This window comes from Perognathus longimembris, chromosome 1 (genome assembly GCF_023159225.1).
Source record: "Perognathus longimembris pacificus isolate PPM17 chromosome 1, ASM2315922v1, whole genome shotgun sequence".
Taxonomy (NCBI): domain Eukaryota; kingdom Metazoa; phylum Chordata; class Mammalia; order Rodentia; family Heteromyidae; genus Perognathus; species Perognathus longimembris.
Window position 1 is genome coordinate 75,866,983 of NC_063161.1, and position 23,673 is coordinate 75,890,655.

Sequence of the window (23,673 nt, forward strand, 5' to 3'; positions counted from 1 at the left end):
TTAAAATGAACGATTCCAGCCCTTAGTGGAATCATATCCACATGTTCCTTATCATAAAAGGAGACCATGAAGGTCCTAACATAATTCTGTCAAACATAATTATTAGACTAAAGTGCTGTATGGAATTAGCATAATGAATTGCTAAGTGTTTATTTTTTGTCAGGCCTGGGTGTTGTCCCTGATCTCTTTTGCTGAAGGCTAGCACTCTACCACTTTGAGCCATACCTTCACTTCATTTTCTGGTGATTTGTTGGAAGTAAGTATCTCATAGACTTACCTGCCTGAGCTGGCTTTGAACCACGATCCTTAGATCTCAGCCTCTTGAGTAGCTTGGGTAGGTGTGAGCCACCAGTGCTCAGCTTTCCAAAAATTTTAATTATGACAATTCTAAGCCTTTTGCAATTGCAGTTTGGTCCTATTTTTTTTTCTTTTTTGGTGCCAGTCCTGTGGCTTGAACATCTGGTCCTGGGCACTGTCCGTGAGCTTTGTTTTTACCCAAGACTAGCACCCTACCATTTATTTCTGACTTTTTGGTGGTTACTTGGAGATAAGAGTCTCACAGACTTTCCTGCTCTGGCTGGCTTTGGACAGCAATCTCAGATCTCAACCTCCTGCGAAGCTAGGATTACAGGCGGGAGCCACTGGCCCCTGGGCTCATGTCCTTCTCATGACCTGCTGTGATGCAGCTTAGGGACTTGATGCCATTCCCAGTCTTGTGTGAGTGAAACATGGTGACCTCCATGTAGCCATGAGGAGATGCAGAAGGATCCACTCAGAAGGGACTTAGGAAGAGATTGGACTGGTCTTTTCCATGACAGGTTTTTCTTGTCCTTGCTTGTTCTCTAGCCACCACAGGAGCATCCGTTTGTACCACTTTGGGTGGCAATGACAAGAGCCATGCTTTTGCTAGATGGACTCCCATCTGCCACACGTCAAGGGTGCTTGGGCGAAGGGGAAGGGACAGCAACAGAGACTTGCAGTCTGCTGGTTGAAATAATGAAGACAAGAGACTTTGTAATCAAGGCTCAAAAAATGGTCAAGTTAGGAAGGTATTGTCCTGAAGCCTTAGAGAAGTTTTGAAGTGGCAGCTTAGAGCACAGAAGCATTCAGTATAGTGTTCGTGATGATGGGGGCAATAGCCAGAAATGATGGCAGAAAAGAAACATTTCCTCTGACTAGAAGTCTCCTAGAATAAAGTGTGTAAGGTCTCTATCATTTATGTTTTCCATGATGAGGGATGGTTTCCAAAATTGTGTGTGTGTGTGTGTGTGTGTGTGTGTGTGTGAGAGAGAGAGAGAGAGAGAGAGAGAGAGAGAGAGAGAGAGAGAGAGAGAGAGAGAGAGAGAGAGAGAGAAGGAGGGAGAGGGAGAGAGAATGTGTGTACCTGGGCTTGGGCTCAGGGTCATGTGCTCTGGGATAGTCAGCTTTCTTGCTCATGACTGGAGCTCTACCACTTGAGCCAAGCCTCGGTCCTGTCCATAGTTTAGATTATATAAATGAGAGTGATTGTACAAGGATGGTTGAAACTTTTGCATATTGTCCGTTTCATGAGACAGGAAGTAACCTGTGTCTTTGTAAGCCGTAGCCAGGCCAGTTTGCCTGGGCAAAAGTACCTTTGCCAGTGGACTATATAATGGTCTCTGATTTCTTCTCATAGAAGGAGGTGTTGTAAGGGACTGCTTTTCATAAGACTTTTTTCTTTTTAAGTGAGATTTAGCAGGATTTGTCTTTTTGAGGTGATAAGAATTACTTAGCTGTCTTGCAGTATCTAGAGATATCTGAAGATTACATTGCACTTATACATCTACATGCTTTTGAGTTGTCATTTTTGAGTGACGAGAGACTTATGGCAGAGATAAAATGATGTGCAGAAGCAGACCAGGCCCGCACCCCTGGGCTTGGGTTTCTGTGGGTCTTGGCTGTCATCCCCTTTCATTGGAAGCAGTTTGTTCCTGAATTGTTCTTTCTGGCAGGCAGGAAGCAGTATAGTCTTAGAGTACAAGACGCCAACCTTGAGTCTTGTCACAGGAAGAAACACGGAGCACACCATGGGGTTGTGCCATGGATATGGATGTTTCTCCTGGTGACATAGCAGCGAGTCTCTGCTTGCAGGTACCCCGCGGAGGATGCAAAGACCCCGTGAAGTCATGGAGTGAGGAGGAACTGTTCTCCCAAGGATGAGTATTGACCGGACAGGCTGATCACTTGATCATGCCTGAAGGCTGGGGGAGGGGGGGTAGAGGTGGGGAGGCCTGGTCACCAGCAAGTTCTCTGACCACACCCAGTGTTCATTCAGCCTGTAGGAGAGGCTAGGATCCCTTCATGGGGAATTAGTATGGTAGGAGTTGTTGTGTGAGCTTTTTCACTGGCAAACATGCCAACTTCTGTCCCACAGCCCTGGCATGTCAGCCAGGGGGGCCAGGAACCCAGAGGGCAGCTTTAGGACCACATGAAGAGGCTTTGCTGGAAAATGGCACTCACATCATGGAGAGGCATCGGCCTATCACCAGCAAGGTGAGCTCTTGCGTGTCCCTTCTGCCTTGACTGCTTGTCATCTTCAGGCAGATGTTGGTGTGAGGAGGAGGTGCAGGTGTGTTCAGCACGATCACTGGCTCTCCTCTTAGTGGGGAGACAGAGGTGGAAGGATCCTTTGGAGGGTCCTAATGTGTATCCCACAGATGTCTCTCCCCCACATGGATATCTTGTGTGGCACACAAACTGCATGACTATCATCAGTGCACTGGATTGCCTCAGTAGCTGAGGATCCCGACCTCTCGTGAAACGTGAGACATGGGAACCTATGGTGCAGGTGATGGTCACAGTCTCCCTAGGGTGACCAGTGGACACATGTCTTACCTGGGCTAAGCCAACCAAGCTGTCATGTGGGTTTGTGCCTGAGAGCAACAGAGAATAACTCCCAGATGATGGCTGAACTTGTGCAAAAAGGTGAGAGGGAATGTCTCCACTGCATGCTGGCTGGAGACTGCTGTTTCAGCTGGCAAACGCTGCCTCCAGGAGAGGGGAGAGAGCCTGTGAGCTGCCCCTTGGCTCCAGATATCAAGGGAGGGTCTATCACACGCTTCACCCTCAAAAACTTCTGGGGCTCAGGGTGTGCTGTGCCAGACATGATGTCATGATGCCGCTCAGCTCCAATCTTGGGCACCTAGTGCCCAGGTGTCTAGCCCGATCTCTCCTTTTGGGTTCACCAGAATGCTTCGTGGGGTCTGATCGCTGTGCTACTCTGCCTGTGGCCGGGCAGTGGCACGGGGCACGTGTGTTCTGCAGGACCGGGCATGTGTGTTTGGCAGGAGCGTGCCCAGGTTTCTCCTCCCCTGGGAGCTGACCCACCCTACCAGCTATGGTCTGGCAGATCTCCTTGGTTTCAATTCCCGGGACCAGGAATGTGTTGCCAATGCTTTCAATTACATGGAACAACTTGATCACATTTGGGTGGTCCCAGATTTTCCAAATGCCCCCTTGAGAGGAAAGTGGCTCATTTGGCTCAGCATTTGATCAGTAGGTATGAGTTCATGTGTCCATACTGAAGCTGTCGTATTGTGGTGTGGAGAAGCCTCTAGTGGTGGGACTCTTTTCATTCCGTGGCCAGTTTTTTGGTCAACTCGTCCCTTCTTTCACTAGAAACCTTTAGCATAAATACCAGGAACAATGCCAGGTAAAGAAAAAACTTGAAAAAAAAGGTAAAGGAATGGTTTCTGATATTGGTATACTTGCGATTAAAATGATGAGTCCTAGCAACCCCCTTCCACTTTCTGCCCTTAACAAGGAGAGCTTGAAGGTCCTAACACAGTGCCGCTCACTCTAATCGTTAACCTAAAGTGCTTCAGCAATGAAAATAGCCTGCCTCTGGTGACAATTCTTGTGTTTAGCTGAGCAAGCCATGGCCATTCTGTTTGTGTCTGGTGGTTATGGTCCTTGTCTTGCCTCTCTATGATGGAGCTCAGGCATTCAGTGCCATCCTCGGTGGGTGGGGTGTATCTGAGCTTGATGTTTCTGAGTGTGGTGGCGAGCAGACTCACCCTGAAGGGAGGTAGGGAGAGGTGCCTACTCTTTCCCTTTGCTTTGTCCTTTCTGCACCAGTTCCCAATGGCCAGCATCCCTCTCCCTTATTGGACAATGGTGGAGGCATGCCCTGTGGTGGGCCTCTACCTCCTCCCCCATTAGCCACAAGTTAGCACCCATGAGCTGCTGCCTGGCTAAGCTAAAGGGAAAATCACCGGCAGAGCTTAAGTCTGTTGGGGAAGTGCAAAGACTAGGGAATTTATAACCAAGTCTCAAAGGCTGGATTGCTCAGGAACCTGTTGGCCAGAAGTGTCAGAGAACTCTTCTCATAGCAGCTCAGATGACAAGAAGGTTCCTTGTGTAGTGTTCCATGACTGTGTGAGTGAGGGAAGGTACAGAGGTGGCAACACGAAAGACCCACTGTTCCTGTGTCTCCTGATTCTGCAACAACCCCAGGCTGCCATTTTCTATGACAAAGTCCATAAACTCTCCATAATAGCATTTTTCACTAGATGAGATGTGGCCATGTTTTGCATCATCAAGGTGGAATGATCCCAACTTGTGTCTCTTTCACTTGGTTTAAAGGATTCTGCTCTAACTTGAACATTATTTTCTCAACAACTTGGGTCTCTGTGAGTTAGTGGCAGATCAGTTTCACCTCTCCATACTTCAGCAACCCCCCTCCGTAACTATCCAGAGGAACGGGTTTTGGTCTCATGTCCTCTCAATTAGGAAACCTCAGGAGGAGGTTTTCTTTTTTTTTTACAGTCTACTTAATAAGTTTTGTTTATTTTCTGTGTCTCTAAACTTACTCCAGTAGTTTATTTGACAGTTCGGAGATTTTAGATTGTTGTGCTTGCACTGTCGATGTCCAAACAGAGTCTTAATATGCTTGAGCTCTGGTTTGTTCCTATAAAAAGTTGGACACTTTTTCTATTTGTTCTGTTACTTCTCTTTCAGATTTTTGTTTGAGAAATATTTTACTGTTCTACCATAGATATTGTACACTTGTAACTCTCATTTAGACGTTTTTGGTCTTCCTTCAACTTTGTATTCTCCTGAGCCTGTGAATCATTTTTCCTTTGCAGGGACTGTAACTGCTCTTTGAGAAATTTATTTTCCTCTTCCAGCTCTTGACATTTGCCAATCTGCAGTTTCTCTGAGACAGCAGAAACCTTAGAGATATCTTTGTATTTCTTGTTCTGAATTTTTGCACTGTGTAGTTTTTGATTCAGCTTTGCAATCTCTTCTCTCTGTGTCATATTTGCTTTTCATGAGCTGTAACTCCTCTGTGAGGAGATGTATTTCCTTTTCCAGTTGTTCACATTTTGAGGATTTGAGCTGCAGATTTTCATCCTTTGAAACATTCAATTCCGTATCAAGTGGCTTAATATCCGCTTCAAGTTCTGTTTTCAATTTGAGTTTGTTGTTACTTAGCTCTTCTTCTGGAACATTTGCATGAGATGGACTAGCTGCTTCTTTCTTGCTTTCCTCTTGTTCTTGGTATTTCCTTTCCATCTTATCCACTTCACATTCATTTACTTCACTCTTTAATGACGTCTCTATCTTTTGGAGTTCATATTCCTTTTCAGCAGTGCTAATTGCCAAGGGGTCATCCTTTCCATCTTATCCACTTCGCATTCTTTTACTTCACTCTTTAATGACGTGTCTGTCATCTGGTGTTCGTCTACCTTTACAGCATCCATAATTTCTAAGAGGATTTCCTTTCTAATGTTGTCCATGTTGACCCCAAATGCAACCAGTTTAGCAGCTATCCTTATGTTCTCCACAGAAAGGGCATGGTGGAGGGCAGTTTTGCCATAGGCATCTTTCCTGTTTGGATCAGCATCGTGTTTCAGTAGAATACAGACACATTCCTCCTGGTGGAAAAGAGGAGGTTTTCTTAACATTCACTTTAGCTTCAGCAGTTGGCATGACACATCAGCAACTTTCTGGTGTGATGGATGCGTTATGGAGATTGATGTAATTGTCCCACAATGTATAGATATATGTCAACTTTGTTCTCTGTCACCTACATAGATACAAGTATGAGGTGCCATTTGGAATGACGTTAGTGGTGGCGAAGATCAAACCAAATGCAGAAGTATAGAGGGCTCAACATTGCTACTTGCTCTTTGGTCCTACTTGCTCTGTCTACTCCTTTCATTGGAATAGGTGAATTCCTGAAATGTGGTGCTTCCTTTCCCACCTTTTGTTAGAGATAACACTGATAATCCTGATGACTGTTTTCTGGTTTCAAGTCATGTCCTGGACAAAACCTTGGCTCTCACAATTGGGCTGTCCCCTGAGGACTGGCATTTGTCGTGACACACATGGCTACAGACGATGTCACAGCATCGGAGAACTTGCTGCTGTTTGTGTCTTGACTAGGAGACTCAGCCACTCCAGTAGCACCCCAGTGTGGAGCTGGTGCCCAGCGTGGGGCTCCCACACAGAGGGAATGTGGGAGTGAATATCTTGTTAGTTTTCAGGCTATGGTTTGTGTCACAGGGGCTGGGTTTGGCCCCACCATCAGCTGGCCAAGTGGAGACCAAGTTTTCTGAGCAGGTCCTGTGGGACAACATCCCGGATGTTCTGGCTGGCACTAGGGTGGGATGTCTCCGTGGTCCAGTGGGGATGTGGATGACCACACAGAAAGACCATGCTAGAAACTGTTGTTCTTGACTTAGGCTGCATGGAGGTATCCCCCTCATGGTGGCTCTTTCCCGCCTCTTCTGCCCTGACTGCTTTTCATTCTCAGGTGGCTCCTGGTCTGAGAAATCAAAGTGGAGAAGGGCACACTCATTGGCCTTCATCACCTTCACTGAAGTAAGAGGTGCTGCCAAATGTGGGGTGTCAGCCAGCTGGTGCGTGCCCTTGACATGAGAGGGTCTCTTGTCACTATGCTGAATGGCTTCAGCCAGGCACTAAGGTGCCATCACCAAATCAAGTTTGCCTTATGCAGACAATTTGTGTCTCTTCTGCAGGGTGACGTGTGTCCTGTGTCATGATCACCTGTGATGATTTCTCCCTGTGTGGTGCACGGGGGCCCCATCTTGGGCTACCCCATGGGCTTCTACCCGGTGTCTTCGGTTAGTAATTGATTAATGATGTTTGAACTCTGGCAGGTATGGAATCTGAAAGTTTCCATGTTGGAAACCACTGTTCCAGCTGTCAGAAGCTGCCTGCAGAAAATAGAAGGTCCTATGCGCCCATGTTCTATCGGACAACCCACAGGCTGCAGATGTCAGCCCCAGGCCCATCATGCACTGGGCCTCGGAATACTTCTTGGGCAACCAATGGTTTCTTGGCACAGAGGGTGTCTAGTTTCTGGTTTTCTCTACACTTAATATGAAGCCAAGGTCACTAAACTTGGCATTGCCTTCAGTGTCTAACAAAACATTGTCTAGTTTCAGCATTGTATTTTCCTATGCCCTTCTCATGGCAGTACCACCGGGCACCTGTGAGCTACAGGAACACTGTTCCAGAAACTTCCACCAGGGTATGGGGAGATGGTCTCCATCTATGGATTCTATGGATCTATTCATTTTATGGGTCAACTTGGTCCCAGTTGAGTGCTCCAAATACTTTCTGATGTTCCTTTCAGATGGAGGTGGGTGGAGGGATCCCGCAGTACCTCTGTCAAGCTCTTCAGGGTCACCCCGGTCTTCATGATTTTGTTGTGGGCCATTTTGACTTTGTGGTACATTTTTTCTCCCTCTAGTCAGTAGGATCCTGTAACCAGGTGTTACTTCTCCTGGTCAGAAGATGTGTTCTTGGGTTCCTGCCCCATTGTCCCCTCCTGTCTTCTTTGCTTTTAATCCTCCTTACCAACACCATGTCACCATTTCAGGAAAATGAAAATTCCATACAGCCTTTAAATGACATGTTTTATACTTCAGAGTCATTCCAATTAAAATAGGGACGAAAGGCTTTGCAAGTGGAAGCTCTTCTGTTGTAACAAGCATAGCTTGGCGATTCTAAGATAATGCTGCCAATCATAGTTATTAGGATTTAGCATGGGTGCAGCAAAATAACTGGCTGTTTTCCAGTTTCTAACATGTTTTGTTTTCCTTAGCATTGTGATCATGGCTGTTCTAAGCTATTTGTCAACTTCAGTTATGATTCTTCTCTGGAGTGTATTTTCAGAATCACAGTGGACACAGTGGGACACTGTTATCCTTTCTAGTCATCTCCTTTGGTCGGGTTTGTTTGTAGTGTCCTTAATAGAGCTGTGTCCTTGTTGTCTGTTGACATTGTGCAAATGGACAGCTTCTAGCAGCAGCAGCCACACCGCGTTCTTACTGCTCAGACCTCACCTATAAAGCAGACACAATTAGAGAAGTTGTGCTCCAGGTAAGCTCAGGATAAGAGCCTCTTTTTCTAAGCCTCTTTGTTGCTGAAATTTGGCCAGAAGCAAAAGGAGTCTTCCTGGCAGCTTCTCACTTGACCAGTGCGTCCTTCCCTGTGACAGAGGGTCCCAGCAGACCAGCGAGGATATGTTTTCCTGGCAATGAGGAAAGACTCTCTAGAACAGCTCTCATCCCAGGATGAGGGGCTCACAAAAGGCAACCTCTGGCTGGCTATCCACTGGATATCTGCAGAGGACACCATTTAGAGGCAAATTGCAAAAGAATTCTTATACACCAGGGGCAGTTGTCTGATTTTCTAGGGTAGTGACTGGTGCCAGCCCGTCCACAAGTCACTGAGGCCGATGTGTTATCAAACATTGTTTCACAAGTATGGCTGCCTGGTGCTAAAGGCCATGTTGTCTAGGTTGTTTCCACTGCAGTGGGCAAGGGCCTTCCACCTTGCCTCTCTAGTGCCTGCTGCTCTTGTAGCACCAGGAGAAGAAGCGCAGCCACTCCTCCCCATGTCTGGGCATTGCCAGCCTCCTAGAAACAGGAGGGCTGTCCAGTGGGTCCCTCTGCTCATAGGCCTTGGAATGAGATTGGGCACAGGGACTCGTGTGATAATTTTGTTTTCCTCCTTGGTCTATACTAGACACCTTAGTCCAAACCCTCCCCGATGTACAGGCAGACATGGACTCCCTAGCAGCCATGATCCTACAGAACAGAGGGCTTTTCTTAGGCGCACTCCATCCAGGGGAGCTTGTGTAATGCTTGCGGGCAATGGCTGCTTATGGGAGATGCAGTCTAACACAGTCAACCCAACAGGCCTCTCAGCTTTAACAACCATCTCTCCAGGATGAATCTCATGGAAAAGCTGCTGCCCATGGCTTTCCTGTCTTCTCTTCCTCATGACCTTCTGTTTCCTCCTTACATTTCCTCATTGGACTGTGCCTCCTTCATTTTCTCACCGTGTCTTTCCTCTCATTCCCAGGGCACACAGTTACAGATGATCTTACAACGTTGGTTCCAGGCAGGGCCACCTGGCCTAGGGCCCCTCATCCACCTGACCGAAGGCTCTTTACAGTCTTATTCCAGAGCTCCATTAGACCTGCCATAGCCTCTCAGAGTACCCCAGAACCTTCTGCCAGAACAACAAATAAGTAGGCAGGGACATCTCTACGGCCCTGCCCAGCTTGAAGCAGTTCCAAGAAGATGAGACCTCCACCCCACTTGTACCAGGGCTAGTTTTGTTGTTCTGTCAGGGGGAGATGTGGAGGAAAGTCCCTCTTCAGGGGCTATGGCAGACGTAAAATGCCAAGGGCCAGGTGGAGTAAGAAAGTAAGGGCGGAGCCAGTCTAAGGAAGAAACCATGGTCCAAGGAAGAAAGAAGCCCCCCACAAAACCCATGGGAAAGGAAACAGCCATCAAGAGAATGCCCAGCCGCCCCTTCAAGCCTGTTCCCGGCCCCTATTGTCAACTCAGGAGGGTTTCTCTTGTTGCTAGGCTGCTGGCAGTTTCCCTTTGCATAATAAACCTTTGCTTTCCTAGTACTTTGTCTTGGTGACTATTTTTTACTTCCTGTGGGCTCCAGTATTCACAACACTCCCAACTTCTTTGTGTTCTCCACATCTTCCTCACCCCTCCCTGCCTTCTTGACAATTTCCCACCTTCTTCCTCCCTCCCCTACTCTGTGCTTCCTGTCTCCCAGACGCCCTCCACTCCCCACACCACATTATGTTCCCCTACCCACTTTTCTAACCTCCCCTTCTTGCCTCCTGTATTCTTCCCAGAGTTCTCTGCAACTCCTGAGCCACAGCCACTTACTTCATTCTGGGGTACCCACCTGAGCTCCCCCAACTTCTCTGAATCTTCTCCTCTTCCATGATTTCTCCTCCTCATGCCTCCTTATCACCATTTGTCTTGACTCCTATCTGCTTCTGGAACATTTCTTTTCCTTAAAAAAAAAATTCTTTTTGGGTCAGTTGTTGGTCTTGAACTCAGGGCCTGGGCACGGTCCCTTAGCTTTTTCCCTCAAGGCTAGCACCCTACCACCTCAAGCTACAGCACCACTTCCAGTTTTCTGGTGGTTAAGAGTCTCAGGGACTTTGCTGCCTGGGCTGGTTTTGCATGGCAACCCTCAGATCTCAGCCTCCTGAGAAGCTAGAATGACAGGCACGAGCCACCAGCTGAACATTTTCCTTTCCGACCTCCAGCGCTCTTTCTACTACACCACCCACCTCCCTTGCCACACTATGCTCACTGCTCCAACCCTGCCCAACTTCTCAAGCTCCTTTCCATCTCCAGAACCCCGACCCAGGTCCCTGAACTCCCATTCCCCTTCCCTTAACCTTATCTCCACACCTCCTGGCCTGCCCCAATTACCCTGACCCCCCACTCCACCCACCCTCCTATGCCTGAGGTCCCTACCACTCCATTCCCAACTCACAGGCTCCACTCCCCTCCCCATCTCCCTACCACCTTATTCACATCTCCTTGAACCCCCTACATTCTTCCTCCTCTCTACTCCCCCACAAACATATTCTCACCTGCCTGACCTTCCTTCACCTCCCTACCCTCTCTCCCAACCTCTCCTAATACCCCATTCCCTCTCAACTTCCTTGAACTCCCTTTCTACCTCTTGACATTTTCACATCTTTGTGACTGCTCCATACACCTCTGCACCCTCTTCATCTCCCTGACTCCTTCTTTCCTCTTCCTGACGATTCCCACCATTCTGACCCTTCTCTATCCCTTGACTGCTTCCAACCACCTTATTGACTCACCGTCCTCGACCCCTGTCTTATCCTATCCATCCTACCAACTTCCATGCCCCTCCATTTATCTCTGGGAGCCTTACCTGTTTTTACATCTCCTGAAACCCTACATACATGCTTGTGTCTCTCTGTCTTCCCTTTCTCACCTCAGCCAGCGCCACCGATCTGCTTGACCTCTCCCCACCCCTCTGACCACTCCTGAGCTCCCTGAGTCTCCATCACTGCCTTCATCCCATGTCTTCCCCTTTCATTGGCCCCTGTCCACTTCCTGTTGCCTAAAATCCTGACCCCTCCCTAGCTCCTTTGCCCTGGGTCCCTTCTTTGCCTCCCTGACACCCAGATGAGATAAAAGTGGAGAAACAGGACACTTTCCCAGAGTGGATATATCTGTTCTGCCACTATCCTGTGTGGACATGAGACCTCAGCTTCTTTAGCCTTTCCACTTGGACTCAACACCCTCCATGCCAAGGAGTTCGTGAGACTTCAGCCATGGACCTGTGAGCCCTCACTGGTTGGTTGTTGGAGGCATCCAGGTTCTGAAACTGAGCAGCCACCAAGTTCTCTCTCTAGCAGGCAGACAACCAAGTTGGACTATTCAGCTACCAATTGTGTAAGTAAATTCTCTCATAATTCTCCTCCTGTTCATTCTTCTGCAGACTGGGAGCTTCCAAGATGGCCAGTGGGGTTTTTAGTATCACATTGCACAGTGCCTGTCTGCAATGGGCCTTATTTCCCAGGAACACTTCATCCCACCATTATCCTTGTCTAAATCATTTGTGATCTTTATTTGGTGATGAGCCTGGTGTTTGAATTTGGAGCCTCACTCTTACTGGGAAGGTGATCTTTCCCTGAAGCTGTGCCTCAGCTCTTTTTTTTTTTTTTTTTTTTGCTCAAATTGTTTTTCTGGTGGGGTCTCTCATTTGTTGTCTGAGGCTAGCCTTGAACTGTGAACTTCCTACCTATGTCTCTGGTATAGCTGAAATTCCAGGTGCTCCTGTAATGAATCCACCTGACTAATCATCACTCCTCAAACCCATGCTCTCCTTCAGACCTGTCCCTGAGAATTGCTCCCTCTTTTATCTCCTTTTATCCCCTTTCCCCTCAGAAGCTGGTTTCCCTGTTGTCTGCCTCTTTACATTTCTTTGCTTCCAGCTCACACTTGGCTTCTGCCTGCTGCTTTTCCCAGCTGCTCCCATGTCTTCTGGTGCTCCCATTTCCCAGGATGCTTTTCTGCAATCAGCCTCCACACAGGTAGCTCTTTGCTGTGCAGACCCATTGACGTAGCACCATCACTTCTTCCTATCATCTTATTTTTCTCGGGAATTATACCAGTACACACTACTGTTTTCAATTTCATCACAACGTCTAGTTTTTCCTTGTGTTAGGTAAGACTGGATGAGAGTTTATTAAAAAGACTCCCAGGCTGACTGAAACAGCAAATGTGTCTGTCCCCATTTTTGTCCTCTCCTGGGCCCTTTCTTGGTAGGTATCTCTGTGGATCCACCCTTATTTTAGGAATAGGGAGTATTTGCTAGCCGTGGAATTTTCTTCCTTCTAGTCTTCCTGATGTTTTCCCCTTCCATATCTTCCACTTGCTGCTGACTTCAAATTCTCCCTTAGGATCTGCTACCTCTCATTTTTCTATGTAAAGAAATAATCTATGGTCCTTTTTCAGAGCTGGGAATTTGGTCAAACATACACAACCGTGTTATACAACAGTAACATTTGACAGCAAGGAGGCAATGGTCATCCCGTGTTAGGAGGTGAGTGGACATTCCATTCCATTTTTCTCCCTTCCTTCCTTCCTTCCTTCCTTCCTTCCTTCCTTCCTTCCTTCCTTCCTTCCTTCCTTCCTTCCTTCCTTCCTTTCTTTCTTTCTTTCTTTCTTTCTTTCTTTCTTTCTTTCTTTCTTCCTTTCTCTTCTTTCTTTCTTTCTTTCTTTCTTTCTCTCTTTCTCTCTCTCTTTCTCTCTCTCTCTCTGTCTCTCTCTCTTTCTTTCTTTATTTTGCCAGTCCTGGTGCTTGAACTCAGAGCCTGGGCACTGTCCCTGAGCTTCTTTTACTCAAGGCTAGCACTCAACCACATGAGCCACAGCGATACTTCCGGCTTTTTCTGTGTATGTGGTACTGAGAAATTGAACGCAGGGCTTCATGCATGCCAGGCAAACACTCTACCAGTAAGCCACATTCCCAGCCTGGACATTCCATTTTTATTGTACTCCCCCAAGGGAAGCGTGACCTTGTCCTTTTTAGTAATCTGAGACCTGCTTGCCCTTTCAAAAGAAATGTCCTTTAAATGCCATACATATTTGTCAAGGTAAGTTAAAGAAATGTAGTTCGAGGTTCACTATTCAATGATGAAGGCTAACATCAAATATAAGTGTGTGTGTGTGTGTGTGTGTGTGTGTATCTGCAAGAATTTGGAGGTATTACCTCTTGCTATAATAGATATATAAGTATAATGCAAAAATAGTATCTTTTTAAAACCAGAGTTTGTTATTTTACTTTTATTCTGTTTTTGAATTAGTATATATCAACAGTAAGAGGGAGTCTCATTTTGGTCATTCCAAAGATGTACACAGTGTACTTTGAGCAAGTTCACCCCTCCATTCAATTCCCACACTCTGCTGCTATCCCCTGCCAGTATTTGGCTAGTTTCACCATCTCACCTCATCTTCATGTGCACAGATATGTACATATGTGTTTTTATAACATATACATAACTTACATCATTCCTCCTCACCCTTCAGATTCCTTTCTTACTACTTCTTCCTCTTGCTGACCCTCTCACCCTAAGCCTTCTTCTACATTAATGTGTCTTCAGCAGCAGCAGCACCACCACCACCTTCACCACCACTACCACTGTCACTGCCACTTCAGTTTTAGGTTATACAAGTGTAGAAAAGAGTCCCATTTCCCAGGATGCTTTTCTGGGCTCCCAGTCTCCACATTGGCAGCTCTTTCCTGTACCCACTCAGCTATGAAGCACGATCACCACTTCCTATCATGTTATTTTTCTCAGGAATTATAAAAGCTCACCTGGCATTTTGAGCCTGACTCATCTCACTCGACATGATGATCTCTGGTCCCATCCATTTTTTTTTTTTGGCAAATGACATAATTTCATTCTTTTAAGGCTGAGGGATTTTCCATGGCATATATGTTTATGTATAACAATGAGATATTAATAATTGATATCTTTTATGATATATAAGACTTCTATAATGTATGATTTTAAAGACATTAGCGTAATTTTCTTTTGAGCACAGGGTGAAAGATAGGTGTCTAGTTTTAGTCTTCTGCGAGTAGATATCCTAGTTCAGCACAATTTGCTAAATGAGATACCTTTTCCCAATGTATGTTGTTTGGCTTCTTTGTCAAGAGTCATGTGGCTGTGCCTGTGGGAGGCTTATTTCTCAGTCTTCCATTTTTATTCCACACATGTGTGTGTGTGTGTGTGTGTGTGTGTGTGTGTGTGTGTGTGTGTGTGTGTGTGTGTGTGCCAGTACCATGCTGCTCTTGTTACAGTGGCTCTGTGGTATAATCTAAAGTCAGATATTGTGATACCTCCAGCATTGCTCTTATTTATTTATTGTCTGTCATGGGGCTTGAACTCAGGGCCTGGGTGCTATTCCTGCGCTTTTCTGCTCAAGGCTAGCTAGTGCTCTACTACTGTGAGCCACAGCTCCACTTCTGGCTTTCTGGGGGTTAATTAAAGATAAGGGTCTCATAGAATTTTCTGACTGGGCTGGCTTTGGATTACAATCCTCAGACCTCAGCCTCCTGAGTGGCTAGGACTGTAGGAGCTGCCCAAGCCCTGCCAGCATTGCTCTTTTTTGCTCAGGATTGCATTGGCTACTCCGAATATTTTTATACTTCCAGCCTTAGGATTGCTGTTTGGATTTTCTTTGAAGACTGACATTAGTGCTTTGATGGAGATTGTATTGCATCTTTATGTCACTATTAGTAATGTAGCCATTTTGATACCATTAGTTCTGTCAATCCTGAATATAAATCTTTCCATCTTCTTTTGTCTTTTTACAATTTCTTCCCTGCTTTATGATCTTCATTACAGAGGCCTTTTTCTTCCTTATTAGACATTTTTCACATTTTGGGGGATGAGACTGTTGTCTGACGTACTTGTCAGTGAGTTTGCTGTTAGTGTGCAGTGAGGAGATGAGGTTAGTTGTGGATTTTGTGTCTTCCTTCTTTGCTGGATATGTTTATCAGATTTCAGAGTATTCTGGTGTCTTCTATACCTTTCAAATGTCAAATCATATCATTTGCAAAGAGACAATTTGACCTCTATTTGGAATCCTTTTATTTACTTAATTTTTGTATAGTTTTGAGAGGTTTTCCATTTCTATTCAACAAAAAGAAATTATCCTGTAGTATTTTGGGGTCATGCTCTTACATGGTTTAGATATCAACCATACTGGCAATCACAGAATATGCTTGAAAGACTACCTCAGTGGTTATGCCTCTGAATTACCACAGCTGTCACTCAAGATGTAGCAGGCATCAAGCCCATTCAGGGTTTGTCAATGGAAAAAAATTTCCTCCTCCTCTAAGGGGCAACTCATTGGTGTACAGACTACATACTGTACCTTGAGCTATTAAAAAAACACACCTGGAATAGTGTCCCAAGGAGGGTTTCATCTTGCTTTCAAAAACTGTGCTCTTGTCCAATGGCTGAAAAGAAATACCCCAAAGGTATAAATGCAAGTGTCTCCTCTGAGAGAGGCAGTTAACAAGAAGAATAACAAGAGCAGGTAGGTATGGTAGCAGCTCTGCTTTACAAAATGTAGATCTAGTTATATGTTGTGAGATGATTAAATCTTTCTATGCATCTGTCACCTCAGAAAGCCAGATTCTGCCACATCCAACTTGTACAAGTTTGGAATTAGAAGTAAATGGTGGAATAATGCTTTCCAGAGGCTGGGAGGAGGAAGAGAGTGATTGGAAGGGATAAGTTGTCTGTCAAAGGAAATAAGAGTTTCAGACAGGAAGAATCACCCAACAAAGTAAACACAGTCAAGAATAATGTCCCTTACATTTATTTTGAAGTCGCTGAAATGGTTGATGTTATGTGCCTCTCTGCATTTTAGTGATGAATGAAAGAAGCCTGTGCTCTGGGGATCCTGACTCCAGGATGTGTGGGTTTGGTCAGGTGTGTATTCGAACACCTGAAGGAGGAAGGCAAGCATGAAGTTTACACTGCTGTGTGCCCAGTGCGTTGGAGGCCTCCTTGCAGATGAGGTAAAAGTAGACTACTTCCAGATGCTCCATGTAGAGTTCTTGTCAAGAGTGCACTGGCAAAATAAGCCCCGGGAAACAGGTTCTTAGTGTGGGGCCAGGAGGAAGAGGGGCAAATGAATGAAGAGAAGTGGTGGAGAATGCAGTCAAGAATTCCATCTATAATTCCTCAGAAGGCTAAACATAGAGCTCCCCACTGACACAGCAGCCCCACTTTTGGGCATCTACCCAAAAGACCACAAACAAGAACATATTAAAGCCACCAGCACAACAATGTTCATCGCAGCACAATTTGTCATAGCTAAAATATGGAACCAACCCAGATGCCCCTCAGTAGATGAATGAATCAGGAAAATGTGGTACATATACACAATGGAATTTTATGCCTCTATCAGAAAGAATGACATTGCCCCATTCGTAAGGAAATGGAAGGACTTGGAAAAAATTATATTAAGTGAAGTGAGCCAGATCCAAAGAAACATGGACTCTATGGTTTCCCTCATAGGGAATAATTAGCACAGGTTTAGGCTAGTCACAGCAGAGGATCACAAGAGCCTAATAGCTATGCCCTTATGAATGCATAAGATAATGCTAAGTGAAATGAGCTCCATGTTATGGAAACGAGTGATATATCACTGTTGTAATTACTTTCAACATGCCATGTGAAACCATAAAAAAAAATTCCATCTATATGCTAGAAATCAAGAAAAGGGAAGAGGTGGGTGGAGAGGGGTAGGTGAGAGTTGAAATGGGTGACCCTGATCAAGATGCATTGTATTCATAAACTGCTAAATGGAAACTCTTTTGTACAACTACTTAGATAATCTTTTTTTTGTTTTTAGTGCTTTGGGAAACCTGCCAGCCTCCCAAGGCATCCAGTACAGAGGTGAAGCCAGGTGAGCTGGGATGCCCTTCTGCCCTCCCTGGGGGAAAAGTGAGAGGCTTCTGTTTCTTGGGAAACTTCCCCCCTGACTCCTTATCTGCCTATCACCATGGAGATGAGAATTACTCAGACCAGCACACCTGTCCCAGGCAGGTAGTCCAGGTGAACCACCAGTGTCCCCAGTGAGGCCAATCTCTGCCCCCTTTCTATCCAAAGGCCTGATAGGCAGCAGAGAAGGCAGTGGGTCAGTGGGAACTGGGATGCAATGCTGTCCTCGAGAAGAGTCCTGTTTTATGTTTGCTTCCCTGCCATCCCCTCACTGCCTGCTTGCCTTCCTCCCTGTGGAAGTATCACTCCCAGATAGATTGGGTCCTACGGGGTCACTGCCAACAGCCTCAGCATCTCATGGTGACTGAGGGCTACATGCTGAGGCCAAGGCTCAGTTAAAGGTTGCTCTTTTAAGTTAAGCATGGCTGTGAGGTTGTCCTTGTCAGACCTAACTGCTGGGAGAAACTGAGGCTCTAAGAGACAAGGGCTTTGACCCAAGCTATAAAGAGGACTTCCAATCTAGGTCATCCCACCCATGATGCTGTCCTCCAGAACCAGAGCATCTTCTAGGGAGATAGGCTGAGTGAGGAAATTGCTTCACACTGAGGAGATGAGAGAGAGAGAGAGAGAGAGAGAGAGAGAGAGAGAGAGAGAGAGAGAGAGAGAGAGAGAGAGATGTTGTGGTGAGGTGGGGTCAGTGGGCCAGCAGGAACAGGAGAAACTTCCCCAGAAGAGCAGAGTCTTGAAAGACTGATGGACATGGGCAGCAGGCTGTTCCTGGTGGAGGCTCAGTTTGTATAAAGAATGGTATTTCCAGTTTGTATGAAGAATAGTTTGTAACAGTGCATTCATTCATTGATTCACATATTCACTCATTTACTTATGCATTCATTCCACAAGACCTTTGGAAGTGCCTGTAGTTAGGACAGTCTAGGAGCCCGTGGACTTGTCCTGGGACCTTTGTTCTGTCTCTGGATTGGTCACTATCACAATGGCCTAACCCAGTGCCTGTCATCCATGCTTCCTGTCTTCCTGAGAATGTTCATCCATGTAACCACTATCCCATGCAAAATCATCTTTTATGTTCTCTTTTATGTACTAGGGTTTACACTCCATTTCTAGACAGGTGCTATACCATGGGAGCCACCCCCTCAGCATTTTGTATTGTGGGAGTGAGAAATCAGGACCCATGCCGGGCTCTCTATAGGAAGGAACTCAGCTCCACTGCCAGCCGGGAGACACAGCTCACAGGGCCAGGCCAGGGGCAGCAAAGGGTTGGGCCCACTCATACGAGCCACATGTCACTCTCTGCAAGTTGACATTTCCAGCCTCCAGACACTCAGAGAAGGTCCTCTGAGGCTCTGAGGAAGGATGCTCAGAGGAAGAGTCGGCAGTTTGGTTGGGCAAGGTGGTGGGCATATGTTCAGACACAAGCATGGCAGTATATCTACCATATACAGTCTTCTAGAACAAGAGGGGATTCTTGGTCAGCTGACCAAAGAAAGCTCACTGGCTCATTGTCATACTCACTACAGCTAGAAACTAGCACAAAGCCATCAGCAATGAGCATACCTGAACAGCTTTACTCAATTAGATGTCAGCCTTTCCCCTAGACACTTATTTTGTTGTAATCACTGGGGTTTGAACTGAAGGCCTCATGCTTGCTAGGCAGGCAACTCTACCATCAGCCCACACCTCCAGGCTATTTTTGCTTTAATCAATAATCAATAATCAATTTTCAGATAGGACCTCTCCTGTTTTGAGCTGAGAGGGTCATAGGGCAACAACCTTACCAAGATTTTCTTGCCTGGGATGTGCAGGTAACTTGGGACTGAAGGCATGTTTTACCATGTCCGGTTTTTGGTGGTTGGGATGGGATGACTCACATTTTTTTCACCCTGGATAGTCACAAACAATGATTCCCCTAAGCTCTACCTCCATCCACCTCCCCAAGTAGCTCAGATTATAAGAGTGAACCAGCTCCCTCGGGCAGACTCTGTCAATAGATAAGTGGAAAGTGATCAGTCAGCAGGGATGCCTTGGCCAACAGCCATTATGCAGGCTGTCTCCTGATGTCTTTCCACCAACAAGCCTTTTGGTGGAACAGGGCACTTGTGTCCCCCAGGAGTCGCTGCCTCTCCCACCTGAACTAGCAGTTCCCTGAGGGAAAAGGCCAGTGACCAAGTGGAGAGATGTTGGCCAGCATGTGACTGGCAGTACATTTGTTTCCTTCAAGTCCCCAAGATGCAGCGGCTTCTCTGAATGCCCCTCAGTAGGTGTCAATCAGCTCTTTCATGTTGAGTCTCTGAATATGGCAAAACAATAAAACATTGTATACAGCCTCCCTTTTGGTGGTTTATATCCAGCACACTTCACCTACAGCCAATTTGTTTCAGCTTCTATGGACATAGTCATCTCAATTGTAGCCAAGTACCCCAAGAAAACCCTCACTCTGTCATCCCAGCTTGAGGTACTCTCTTCTGGGTCAGCTCAACTGAATCCATCTTCAGCGTATCTCAGCATGAGTCCCCTCCTCTGCTCCCCCCCACCCCCTTAGCTCCAACTGTTGCCTTGTGACCTCTTAGCTCAAAACCTCTTTCCTTTAGGCCAAGTCCTCTGGAACTGCTCTCCTGTGAGCCAGCTCAGCTCAAGCCACTCTCAACCGGGCCAAGCTAGCCGGAATCACGCTCCTGCGAGTAGACTCAGCTCCAGCTGCTTGCCTCTGGGTCAACTCAGCTGAAACCACTCTTCTAGATCAACTCAGCTCGAATGCTTCATTTCGGGGCCCAGTCAGTAGGAATTTCTGTCCACTGGACCAGCTCAGCACGAATCCTTCTTTCCCTCAGGCCAACACAGCTGAAACTCCTCTTCTCTGGGCCAAGCCAACTCCAACTGCTCTCCTGTGGGCCAAGTCAGCTAAACAGAATGCCCTTGGGCCATGCCAGCTCAAACCTCTTTCTTTCTGTCTGGCACAGCTCAAACTGGTCGTCTCTAGGCCAGCTCAACTGAAAACCCTCTCCGGTGGGCCAAGTCAGCTGGAACTGCTGTCTTCTGGACCAATCAGCTAGCACCCTTCTCTCACCCTTCCCTAATGAGCCAACTTGGCTCCAGCCCAACTCCCCTGGGCCAAGTCAGATCAAACCTATGTCTTCCTGGCCTACAACAGCTTGAGCCACTCTTCCTCCAGCCAAGTCATCTCAAGCCCTTTTCTCTCCCAGGGATACCTCCACTGGAACTGCTCTCCTCCAGGACAATTCACTTGGAACCCTTCTCTTCTAGCCAAGTTAGCTCATGTCAAACTCCCCTTGGGCCAAGTCAGCTCAAACCTCTCTCTTCGTGGCCTACGCAGTTCAAACTGGTGGTCTCTGAGCCACCATAGGGAGCACCACTCTCTCTTCAGACTAAGTCCACTGGGAATTTCTCCCTTCCAGGCTGACTCAGCTCAGCCCAATCTCCTTGAGGCCAAGTCAACTTCATCTCCTTGAGGCCTCGTCCACTGGAACTGTTCTCTTAGCCAGATGAGTCTGAACCACTCACTCCTTTAGGCCAACTCTGCTGTGAATCACTTTTTTGTAATTTGGCTACTTCATACTATGAGTCATTGTTAGTAACCAGAATGTCTATCCATTTTCTGCCATCTCTTATTATATTTACTTTGTTCCATGTTACATAATTTTCAGCATATACTTCTTTCACTTTATTTATTCCTAAGGAGTTTTGACATAATTATGAATGAAATGGGAATTTTGTCTTGCCTTTTTTTCCTTGCTTGTTTTTTTTAAATGTGCATGTATGTGTCTGTATATCTAGTAAAGTTTTGATATTTGTTTGTGGATTTTGTATTCTGCTACTTTGCTGAAAGTGTTTGATTTTTTAAAATCAGATTTGGAGGTTTTTGATTTTGTTTTTTGATTCCATAGCATCTCTCAACTATGAAATCATAACATGGGTAACTTAACCTTTTCATTTTTTTAATTTGTATCTTTTCCTTCCCCTTCATCTCATTGAGGGTTTTTCTCTAGGTATTCATCAAGGAAAATTATCCTGTACAGTTCTTTCTCTTTCGGCATGTCCTTATGTGCTTTTGATATCAGAACAATATTCTTTCAGAAGAGTTTGTTCTTTTGTACTTTGTGGAAATGTTTGCAGACTGTTGGTGCTGGCCCCTTTTTAAAGATCTGATACAAATGACCAGTGTATTCCTCTAGACCTAGGCTTTTGCTTGTGGGGGGATTTTTTTCAGTACCTCTCCAATATAGTTGGTCATTACTGTTTTGGTTGTATTTTTGTTTTTTTAAAAGAAACAACAAATCTTCAAAAGTGTCTCCAAATCATCCACTTCTTCTAGATTTTGCATTTTCTTGCAGCACAAGTATCCAAAATCTTCCCTTAGGAGCCTCTGGATTTCGGCGGCGTCCTTTGTAATAGCACCCTCTAAATCTCAACATTTTTGCGTAGTCTCTTATTTCCTGGTTTGTCTTGTTGTTTTTACTTAAAAATTTAAAGGTTCAACTCCTTATTTCCTTTTTGTATTCTTCTTTTAGTTTCTGTTTCATTCATTTCAACTCTGACACTATTTCTTTGCTTCTACTTTTGAGTTTGATTTCTTGTTGTTTTTCTAAGACATTGGGGTGCATCGGGCTATTTGAATAGAAGATCTCTTTGCTTGATTTAGATTTTAGTTTTGTTTCAGTGGTATAGTGGTTTGAACTCAGGACTTCAGGCTTGCTAGGCAGGTGCTCCAATCCTCAGCTCTGATGTTTTCATGTAGGCATATGTACAGAAACTTCCCCTTTAGAAGCACTTTCCATTTGTATTTATCTGGCTTTGCTATTGGGTGTTGCTACTGAGCAAAAAGAAAAAAAAATGAGATGACAATGAGTTGAGCCTCATTGTCATTTGAGGATGAAAAGTTCATCGACTACTATTGGATCCTTCTCAACATAGGAAAAGATGGCGCTTTGCAAAGTTAAAATGGCCTCAGGACCCAACAGGCTGTGAAAATCCTGCCAAAGGAAGAATAGAACTCCTCTTGGGTTTTCACCTGAAGTTGGCCTCATAATCACGGTCCATGACCTTTGGACCATTTTCTAGAAGATCCTCGAAGCATCTTTCTAGTCGTGGAATATGGAAGCTGTGGGGGCTGACCAAAGGAGAGAGAGTTTTCTAACCAGGTGTCCTGGGAGATGTGCACTCACTCCCCCAAGAGGCAGCCACAGGATCACATCTGGGCAACTCCGCTGAATATGGGCCGTGCACCCCTACAGGCTGCAGAGGGGAACTGCAGGCATGGAGGCTCCACCAGCATCCTCCCTCCCTGACCCTTAACCTTTGTCAGACACCAGAGAGTCTGAGGGTAAAAAGATGGAGAGATAAAGGGCAGATTCAGTGGTTCTGACCATTTGGGAACAGTGGAAGAACTTTTGGGAAATAGGCAAGGCCCTGTCCTCTGAGATGCCCTGCCTGGACTCCCCCCAAGTATCTGATGTTGGAGCATTAGGTATGGAGCCAGGATGTCATTCAATTTTATCTTTCTTAGACTGCTGGGTCTCATGTCCATGACAATTCAGGTCACACATCTTGGGCCATGATCTTGTTCTATGACCATTTGGGGAAAATGTCACTAACACGGAATTGGTGAGCATGTCTGAATTTGTCTGAGAACCACGGTATCCACTGTTGTGCTCTGACTTGGGCTTCCACCTGGGGTCAACTCGGGTGAATAATGGATGCAAGACACCTGCTTCTCTAATTTCCAGGTTGTGCTCTGGCTTCACAGGGCTGGACTTTGAATGGAATGCTTCCCGTTACCATAAGACAGAGGGTAAATACCAAGGCATCATTCTTTTTACCCCTTAGAAGTTCAGGTGCCATTAATGGCATAGAAGTGGTCTAGTTTCAGCCCAGTGTTGAACAGAGCACTCAGGGCCCAGTCTGGGCCACTCACCAGGGTGCTCATTGGCTCTGGGTGGCTTGTAGGAGCTTTAATTTTCCCAGCAGCAGTGCAGGGCACACTTAATTTCTAAGAGTATCCTTAGGGACTCTTCCCCCTCCAGGTATATTCAGCCTCTGAATCATGACCCACAGAGCTGAGAGGCTTTCCAGTACAAGTGGAAAGAAGAGAAGCCCCTCCTCCCTGGGCATCACCAGGGTGTGATGGGACTCAAGAGAGCAACCAGACCTGGTGAGTCTTGACATGAGAGGGCAACTGGATGGTGAATCGCTGCCTCTGCTGGAAACAAGACCAGAGGCAAAGGAGGAGACTGGGAGGATGGCCTCATATGTTCTCACTTTATGCTGCTGCCTGACTGCCCTCTAACGTCAATTCAGGAATAAGTGCT

At 46.0% G+C, this 23,673-nt stretch overlaps 1 protein-coding gene across 1 annotated transcript in view; it reads left to right on the plus strand.

Annotated features, from left to right (window-relative positions):
• The first annotated feature begins 2,061 nt into the window (after positions 1-2,061).
• LOC125351164 (olfactory receptor 10AC1-like) overlaps positions 2,062-23,673 on the plus strand; it is a 103,658-nt gene continuing 82,046 nt past the window's right edge. The window contains exons 1-2 of the mRNA XM_048345878.1: positions 2,062-2,152; positions 2,396-2,514. Of these exons, the coding sequence (XP_048201835.1) occupies positions 2,062-2,152; positions 2,396-2,514 (210 nt within the window). The remainder of the gene's footprint in view (positions 2,153-2,395; positions 2,515-23,673) is intronic.